At 40.6% G+C, this 10,288-nt stretch overlaps 1 protein-coding gene across 1 annotated transcript; it reads left to right on the top strand.

The window, feature by feature from the left end:
* Window positions 1-777: 777 nt before the first annotated feature.
* Window positions 778-1,851, top strand: LOC311090326 (putative nuclease HARBI1; the record flags this gene model as incomplete). The annotated part of the gene is made up of 1 exon (XM_084125588.1): window positions 778-1,851. The coding sequence occupies exon 1, from the start codon at window positions 823-825 to the stop codon at window positions 1,849-1,851; it is 1,029 nt and encodes a 342-aa protein (XP_083981714.1). The 5' UTR covers window positions 778-822.
* Between the last annotated feature and the right edge of the window lie 8,437 nt (window positions 1,852-10,288).

The following is a 10,288-nucleotide window of genomic DNA, read 5'->3' as shown; positions in this document are numbered from 1 at the left end:
GTTTGGTCAGAGTCAGTTGTTCCTCTGCCAGACGAAGCTGTGCTTCTGCCCTTTCAGTCTCTTTTTGCAGAAGTGCCTTGTAATCATCATCTTTGTTTGATGAAGGGCGCTTCAAGCCTTTCCTCTGAGATCCTGTGGCAACTACCACTGGCTCAACCAATGAGGATCCAGCTTCTTCCTCAGGAACAGAGCTGAGATTCAATATAAATACGCTCTCTGGATCAGCCTCAGGAGGAACTGGCAGATTCTCCTCCTCCTCCTCAATCCAAGGCTCGCCATCCCCTACAACACCTTGAATACCATGGAGAGCTTGCGACTTCTCACCTCCAATGATGTCGAGGACCACATCTGTGTAATCTCCCCTCTTAAATGGCTTGTTGCCTGTTTGTGGGTTTTTGGCTTCAGCATGGTCCTTTGTTGCCCTGGCCTTAAGATTCTTCCACCGCAATTTGATTTGGTCTGTGGTCCTCCTCTGGCCAGACCCTATGGCATTCACATTTTCTGTGATTAAAATCCAAACATCATTTTTCTTTTTGTAGGTATCCTTAGCAGAATTAAAACTTCCCACTATTGTTCCATAATGCCACCGAACACCCTCTAGTAGTGCATTGGTTTCAGCAGCAGTGAAGTTACAGCTTCTTGAGTCCATGGTTCCGTTGCTTTACTATAGTGAACATTGTTCATCAATTATAGGCCTTGGGTCCAATTGCCTCAATTGAACACAAGCCAAAACTAATCAGTTGTAATAGGTGTGTTTTAAAAGACCAACTACACAGCCATATAAATCAGCCTTTCTCAGAGGATTCACAGAGAGACAGTGAAATGGCAGGTGTTGGCCACCGCCACCACCACTTTGCCAGGAGAGGATACCGTCAAAGGGTGTATGTTGAACGTACCAAGCCACTGGAGCAATACACCACTGAGGAGCTGTATGTCCGGTTTCGCTTTGGGAAGGCTGATATAGAGTACCTTGTGAACCTTCTCAGGCCAAAACTTCAACACAGAACCCAAAGGAGTCACGGTCTGTCTGTGGAAGACCAGATCCTCATTGCTCTCCGATTTTATGCATGTGGGACTTTCTATCAAGTTGTTGGTGACTATATGGGAGTGGTGAAATCAGCTGTGTGTGATGTGGTGAGAGATGTGTCAATCGCACTGGCCAGCCTGGTCAATGAATTTGTTTCTTTTCCAAAGGACAACCAGATTGCCCAGGCCAAGCGCAGCTTTTTTCTTTTGGGGAATATGCCCAATACTATTGGAGCAATCGACTGCACACATGTGCATATACAAGCACCTCGTGAGAATGAATGGGAGTTTATAAACAGAAAGGGGAGGCACAGCATCAATGTCCAACTTGTGTGTGATGCTGACCTCATCATCACCAACTGCGTTGTCAAGTGGCCTGGGTCTGTCCATGATGCACGCATCCTGAGGGAGAGCGCTCTATATAGAGACCTCCAAACCAACCGACCGGATGGCATAATATTAGGAGACAGTGCCTACCCACTCCTACCATGGCTGATGACTCCTTTTCTAACAGCAAATACACCGGCGCAGGCACGCTTCAACACTGCTCATTGCAGAGCAAGATGTGCAATTGAGCGTTTAAATGGAGTTCTTAAGAGGCGCTTTGCATGCCTTAACTACCTGAGAGCGGAACCACAGAAAGCATGCAACATAACCCTTGCCTGTATTGTCCTGCACAACATCGCTACTAAGCGCAATGTCCCTCTCTGTGCTGACAATGATGCACCTGAGCCCCTTGGAGACCCTAACCAACCTCCTGCATTCTGCCAGAACGAGCAAACAGGACGTGCAACAAGGGATGCAATAGTTAGACACTATTTCTGATTTGGATTTGTTTTGGATTTCAAAAATCAGTGATTGCCATTCTTTGAATTTTTTTGGTTATTCTGTAATCATTGCATGCATCACTAATAAATATTCTAAAAACAAAAATATTTTCGATTGTGATGAATATATATATCAGTTAGTGACAGAATAAAATGTATTGTTTTTGGTCAATTTTGACAGCTGTTTGGGGGATTATTTTATGAGGCCAAACTCTTTCTACTTTGCTGTAGGCCTATACTGAAAGGCTGAATACGTTAAAGCCTACCTAATCACTGTAGCCTGACGGATGAACAAATAAAATTAAAACCTTATGAATAAATAGGATATCTTGTAAGATACTGCATGATCCAAATATAGTATTATTTGATACATTTTTAAAGTTTTCATTACATTTTGGGCATAAAATCCATGCTGAATCCACCCTTCTGATGGGATCAGTTTAATCCAGATTTTTTGGATCAAAGTGATCCAAATCCTACAAAAAAGTTCTGAAAAACCCAAACTAAAGGTTTGATCCGGATCAAAACCAAGATTGGATTACGTGATCTAATCCGTTATGTAATCCGTTTTTTCTTTTGAAAAACCCATTTTCAAGATTTGATCCAATCCGTTATCCAAAATCCTAGTGGATTACTTTTGAAAAACTGGGCCCAGGAGATGAGATGCAGTACCAAATCTCACCACACTTTCAAAAATGACAAAATACCATATTGAAAACAAACAAAAACAAAACATTAGGGACTATTAGCCCAAGTCATGCCCCTGCTTATGGATTGATGATGCAAATATAATGATGCTTTTTAAATAAATTTATTGGCCTCAAGGATTTATGTCAACTTCTCAGGAAGCAACGTAGTATTCTATAAACCCTAGAGAACTGTACAGCCGCCAACAACTATATACGTCCAGAGTGAGAAAAAGGGTTCAGAAAATCACTCTGGATCCCTCACATTCAAACCACCTTTAACTTTTGCTGTCTGGCACTACAGAGCAGCAAAGACCAGAACAGCCAGGCACAAGAAAAGTTTCTTCCCCCAGGCAATCTACCTCATGAACAGTAAATGCTCTCCCCACTGTGCAATGACAACAATATGCAATATTTCTTATATTTATTTGACAATACCCTTCTTCTTATATATATAATAAGAACAAGGGTATTGTCAAATAAATGACAATACCCTTCTTTTTTATTACAATATTATTACAAAGACAAAGACTAATGATCTCTGTACTGTTGTTGTCTCTGTGTACTGTAACCAAAAAAATAAATAAAAATAAATTCCTTGTGTGTGCAAACATGTTTGGCAATAAAGCTCTCTTATAATCTCAATAGATAATGCTTCATTGTGATATGGTGTTACAAGGTACGCAATAAAATATTGCATAATTTTTTTTCTTGCCATTCAGTCAATTAAAACATTGCACCAAACCTCCAAAAAAATGGTCTAGATTTTGAATGGACTTTTTTCACATTTCCATGGTTCTCAGAAGCGTAAGTCATCACAGTTTGGTAAACTTCTCAAGCCCCTGCCCTAGTTCAAAATTAATCAAAAGTGTCAACAATTATTAACAATAATATTGTGGTCAATAAAACAAAATCCATTTGAATTATAATTAATATGACAACGTACAAAACAGTAACAAAAGTAACAACAAAAAAGTAACAACAAAACAGTAACAACCTCAAAAGTAGGAAAAACCCTTATCTTTACATATCTGCCATCAGACAGTCTGAGATGTCATTAGGCGTTAATTCACATACAAACATTAATCCACGCAGACATCAGTTGTGGTAAACAGAAGCTCAAGCATGTTTGCTTGACGTGCAAGAACCAGTGAGGTTCATTCTCGTGTGTTATCCAGCATGTTTGAACTTCCACAGGAACCAATGAGGTTTGTTTGAATCGAAGAATAATACATTAAGTTGAAAAGTCTGCATGTGTTGGTGGATGTCTACCTTTAATGAATGATCCAGGTTGTATAATGTTGTAGTCCAGTTTTGTAACAGGAGAAAATGTGCAGCTAAAAGCCACCATATTGGATCACGCACAGAGTCTGTTTTCAAAAAGAGGGGCTTCATATAGACAGGAACTAAACTGAGCCTTACTGACAGTCTGGGAAGAGAGGTGCTGCAAAAATGTCAAATAATGTGGAAAAATTAAGTGTTTTTTAAACACTCAAGCATGACAATAGTCTAGTAGAGCCCAAAAACAAGTTCACTTTAAAAAATAGCATAATAGGTCGCCATTTAAAATTCAAAGAATGAATGAATTTTATCATGATGAAAGTTTAAAGGAACACTCCGACTTTTTGGGACTTTAGCTTATTCACCGTATCCCCCAGGGTTAGATAAGTCCAAACATACCCTTTTCATCTCCGTGCGTGCTGTAACTCTGTCTGACGCACCCACCGCTAGCCTAGCTTAGCACAAAGACTGGAGGTAAACGGCTCCAGCTAGCATACTGCATAGAGACCTGCACGGGACAAAAAATCCAGCCCTAACTGAGACCTGGCCCGTGGTGTTCAAGCCCTAATCCGGCCCCGGCCCAAAAATGTCTGCAATTTTTCTTCCCAAACCCGACCCGAGATAACATCAATATCACTTTAAGCTCTCTCTGACGCACGCTCTCTGATGCGTGCTGTCTCTGCTAGACACACACACACATAGCCTACACCAGTGGTTCTCAATTCCAGTCCTTGGGACCCGCTGCTCTGCACATTTTGTATGTCTCCCTTATTTAACACACCTGAACCAGATCATCAGCTCATTAGGAGAGACTCATGAACTGAACTGAGTGTGTCAGATAAGAGAGACAAAATGTGCAGAGCAAGGGGTCACGAGGACTGGAATTGAGAACCACTGGCCTACACACACGCAACTACAGTAGGTAAAATTTTATTATAGGCCTCAAGCATAACTACCACCACCGACAATTATGCCCACAAATATTAATACAGACTGTCCATTACAGAGAAGCATAAGCATGCAGTAGAGAATATTATATAGACAAATGTGAGCCAGCAGTAAATAAAGATTTACGGCCTACCTTTTTTTGATGTTAATTTTTTTTTCTGAAGAACAATGTTTCAAAGAACTCTTCGCCAACTGGCTAACGTTAAATAATAATAAAAATATAATAAATAAAAAATCCATTGAACTGAGTAGGCTCATTCACTGTTTATTTGCGAGTAGGGTTGGGCGATATATCTCATGACATTGTTAGGCGCATCTCGTCAGTAAAGCCGGTTCCTTGATTAGTAGTAAATCGCCATCACCTGCTTTCAGATGGAGCGGCATTCACTACAAAGAGCCGTAGTTAACTGACAAGCTGAGCCATATCGCATTAATATCGCGGACGTATCGCCTGCGATAATTAATGCGATATGGCTCAGCTTCCATCTATGGCTTTGTTTCAGTGGATTCTTTCATATGTAACCAACGACCTGCCAACAAGCAAAGTCATGTCATCTAAGAGTTCAGTTCAGTTCATTTATTTATAAAGCACATTTAAAACAGTTGTGAGGCTGACCAAAGTGTTGTACAAGCATAAGATAAGAGTTAAAGTAAAAACAGCAAAGAGATTACATGTATAGATCGAACCAAAAATGGAGGCAGTTAGACAAAACAAAATTTAAAACATATGGGCTACATAGAAGAGACATTAACAAGTATTGAAAGCTAAGGAAAACAAATGAGTTTTCAGCAGGGATTTAAAAAACTGATAGAGAAGGAGCTGCTCAAAGTTGTGCTGGCAAGTTGTTCCATAAACTAGGCCCCACCACTGAAAAGGCTCTGTCTCCTCTACGCTTTAGCCTAGTACGAGGGACATTGAGAATATTAAGATTACTAGATCTTAAGACACGGGATGGGCTATAGGAATGTATAAGTTCAGACAGATAGCTTGGAGCAAGATGATGCAGGCATTTGTACACAAGTAGGAGCATTTTATAGTCAATTCTATATTGGACAGGTAGCCAATGTAGAGCTTGCAGAATAGGTGTAACATGATCGTATTTGCGTGTTTGTGTAAAAAATTTGGCTGCAGCATTTTGGACCAATTGGAGGCGTGCGAGCTGGGATTTTGAAATGCCGCAGTACAGAGAATTACAATAATCCAAGCGTGTTGTTATGAAAGCATGAATAGCTGTCTCCAGGGATTTTTCGGGAACGACATGTTTAATTTTAGTAAGCAGGCGGAGTTGGAAGAAGCTAGACGCAACAACAGAGGACACCTGTTTCTCTAGAGTTAATCGACTGTCGAGGAAAACTCCCAGATTTCGTACACAGCTTGTGTTAAAAACAGACAGATTACCTAAGGTGTTGTTGTCAAACTCAAATTTGTCTGATGGGCCAAAAACAATGACCTCAGTCTTTGAATCGTTTAATGTTAAAAAGTTACTTGCCAGCCAGAGCTTTATCTCATCGAGACTAGAGATTTAAATGCAGAGGGGTCATTTATTTTTATCGGCAAATAAATCTGGGTGTCGTCTGCATAAAAATGAAAAGAGACACCATGCCTTCTTAGAATCGAGCCTAAAGGAAGCAAGTACAGAGAGAAAAGCGCAGGAGATACGATAGAGCCCTGTGGAAGTCCAGTTTCAAGGAGAGCAGCAGAGGAGGTGAAACTGCCAATCCTAACTGAGAAATATCTGTCAGTTAAATAGGAATTAAACCATTTTAAGACTGAACCTTTCAGCCCCACATCCTTTAATCTAGATAAGAGCAGCAAATGGTTAACGGTATCAAAAGCTGCAGTTAAGTCCAAAAGTACTAAAACCACAGTGTTCCCAGCATCTGTAGCAACTAAAATGTCATTTAACACTCTCAGCAGAGCAGACTCAGTGCTGTGAAAAGACTTAAAACCAGACTGAAAAATTTCTACAGTTTTAGACGCATTTAAAAATGACTGAAGTTGGCACAACACAGTCTTTTCCAGGATATTTGAGATAAAAGGGATCACAGAGATTGGTCGATAATTATTTAGAACCGAAATGTCTAAGGAAGGCTTCTTGAGTACTGGAGAGACAAAAGCCATTTTTAGACATGAAGGAACCGAGCCGGTTGATAAACATTTGTTTACAAGTGACAACAGGCCAGGGCCAATCGACTCTGTTATCATTTTAAAAAACCGAGGATGAATATCATCAGAAGGACAGAAAGAGGGTTTGAGTGTGGCAATGGTTTCAGTAAGCAATTGAGGAGTAATGGGTTTAAAAATGTCCCATGATGTTGGCGGCATAGTTGGAGCATACTGGTCATCATATGATGCTGTTGTCTGAGGCCTTAAGTTAGCAATTTTATCGATAAAAAAGCTCAAGAAGCTTTCACATAGAGCATTTGAGGGATTTGGAAACGTCTTGACAGGTGGATTTAAGGCAGCATGTATGACAGAGAACAATATCTTAGGTCTATGTTGGTTATTGGAAATTATGTTCGAGAAATAAGCAGCTTTCGCGGCCTTTGCAGCTAACTGGTAGGCCAGTAGGCAATCCTTGAGTAACTTAGATGACGATTGAAGTCTGTCCTTTTTCCATTTCCGCTCAGCTTTCCTACATGCTTGTCTTAATGTGCGGGTCTCCGGGGTTTGCCACCGATCAGTTCTAGTTTTTTGTTTAAAAACTTTCAGGGGAGCAGTTTCATTTAACACCTCCAGCCATGAGTCCTTAAGCAGCTCCAGGTGTTGGTCGACATCAAGATCAGGAAAGGACGAAAACTCAGTTCATTAAAGAGCATATTAAAATTCACTTGAAACTGAGATGGAAAGTGCCGAGCAAGAGTTTCAACATTTGTAGGTGAATAGAACAGATTAGGGAGAGACATATTAAATATAATAGGGTTATGGTCAGAATTCAGTGTGTCCGATATTTCAATCTCCAAGATGGAAAAACCATAGGTAAGCACTAAGTCCAAAGTGTGGCCGTGTGTATGAGTAGGAGAAATTATCCACTGTACTAAATTAAAAGACTCAATAAGACTTAAAAATTCCTTCGAGAGAGTATTTGAAGGGCAACAAACATGAATATTAAAATCACCGACTACTAAAAAGCGATCAAAATTAGTAGTGATGTCCCCCATTAATTCTGTAAATTCATAAATAAAATACTTTACAAGCTGTGGGGGGCGATACAACACTGCTAGCAGAACAGGGCCATTCCACTCAAGCCTTAATAGCTGCACTTCAACCTTTGCAGAAATCGTTTTACAATGAGTGAGGAAAGACTGTTTTAAGACCGTCACCAAGCCGCCCCCGCGGCCGTTTTGGAGGCAAATTAAAAAACGAGCAGTCATTAGGGACCAGTTCAGAAAAGGGGCTTAAATCTCCCACCTGTGTCCAAGATTCAGTGATGAACATGAAGTCTGGCTCGTGCGAGAAGAAAAAATCATTCAGCAGGAACGTCTTATTCACCAGGGAACGAGCATTTATCAAAGCCATTTTTGGTGGACTGATGACATTGAGCGTATGAGCTCTGCTCAGTTGGCGGAGGTTCGAATGATTCACCCCACCTTGACGCGTCTGATGAACGCGGATGACGGAGCCGAATCTTGGACCAGAAGACGAGCAGCAGACAGGGTGGATGGGGCGAAGCCAGCGCGAGGAGAAATCCAGCGAGCGGCGGTCAGCGTAACCGTCGCGGACCGACTTCCACGTCGAAGACACTAGGCTAGATACGAAACTAGCCCGCAGGTGTAATTTCCGTCGGATGGAGATCCCCGCCCGTTTCCCTCGTTTCCTCCTGCGCTTTCTCCATGCAAGATCGCGGGGCCAGCGACATACAGTATACAGTTCGGTATATCCAGAGGCACAGACCCGTAAGGTTCGCAGATAAAACGATCTGCATCAGCCTTTTTTGCCGCGAGAACAGAGGTTTGAATATTCAGTAATGTTTGACGATCATACGCCAGAAATGCACAACAAGTTGGGAGAAAAACAAATAGAAGGATTAGTGATAGACGGCAGGCCAGCCACAACGGTGCCATCTTGAGAGTTGATCTTCAGTGAGAAAGAGTGAGAAAGAGAGTGTTCTTTTGTGCATATTAATGAAGTTAAGACTAAATTTACAACACCAGGACTTGGTTTATCGTTTCAGGGTTTCTCTCACTACGGTTTCAGATATTATTAATCAAGGTCTACCCATATTAGCCAAAAAATTGTGCTTTCTAATTCAGTGGCCAGAGAAAGAAAACCTGATACAGAACATGCCCTGTGTCTTTAAAGCATCATATCCAAAGTGTTGCAGTATTATTGACTGCTTTGAAGTTTATATTCAGCGACCTGGACAACTTACAGCAAGGGCACAGACATGGTCCAATTATAAACACCATAACACCATAAAGTTGTTAGTGTCCATTACACCAACAGGTGCAATATCCTTTGTCTCAAAAGCATTTGGTGGGAGGACATCCGACAAAGTGATAACACTTCGGAGTGGATTTCTTGACAAGCTTCAGTATGGGGACCAAGTGATGGCAGACCGAGGCTTCCTGATTGCTGAGGAGTTAACGAATCATGGAGCAACTCTAGTCATTCCTGCCTTTACCAGAGGGAAAACTCAGCTTAGTGCAAGAGATGTGGAACAGACCAGGAAGATTGCCCATGTACGGATACATGTCGAGAGAGCAATTGAGAGGATAAAAAACTTTCACATATTAAGTACTAGCATGAGTATGCATATGGTTCCACACGCTGACAGCATTGTGACTATTTGTGCTGCAGTATGCAATCTCCAGCCAAAGTTGGTGGCATGACTTTACAATGATTTGAATGGTCTGTGCCATTGCCTGAAATAAATGAAAATGATGATGATGATGATTAGTCATATTGTTTGTTATAGGGCTGAAACCATGAATTGAGCTCAATCAATTGACAAAAAAGCTTTGATTATAATTTCACTGCCTCGATTAAATCGGTTAATTTATATGACTTAAAACCATGTGAAACTGTAGTGCGTGAGCGCAGGGAACATATTGCAATTGTAAATTTCAAAAACAAACCAATTTTGCAATTTACACATTTTATTTCAGGCTTAAACTCCTTATTTGTATTAACAATGAATCATATTCTTTTCATATTTATATACATATACATTTAAGGATGTTTACATGTCATTTAGTTTGTCTGACACTGCAGCTTTATATGAATAAGCACCCAATACTACAAAAGTAATTACAAGAACAACATTTTATTTTAGTGTCTCTAGAAAATGCAAATGAAATTACCGGTAAGCATATGAACACAAGAAAGATCTTGAGCTTTATCAGAAATAGTGAGACCTCAGTGTCAACAATAAAGTGCAGTAAAAGTTATTTGTTACAAGAAGCACAAAACCACTGACCACTAGGTTTTCGTTGAATGCTAACACAGGGGTAGTGAAACCAGTATTTTACCTGTATTTACATCCTGTTTTCGGTCGAAGTCCATAGTAATCGATTGTC

This window comes from Abramis brama (assembly GCF_963993115.1).
Source record: "Abramis brama genome assembly, chromosome: 10".
Lineage (NCBI taxonomy): Eukaryota > Metazoa > Chordata > Actinopteri > Cypriniformes > Leuciscidae > Abramis > Abramis brama.
Note: the sequence above shows the minus strand (reverse complement) of the source record. Positions and strands in the feature narration are given on the sequence as shown.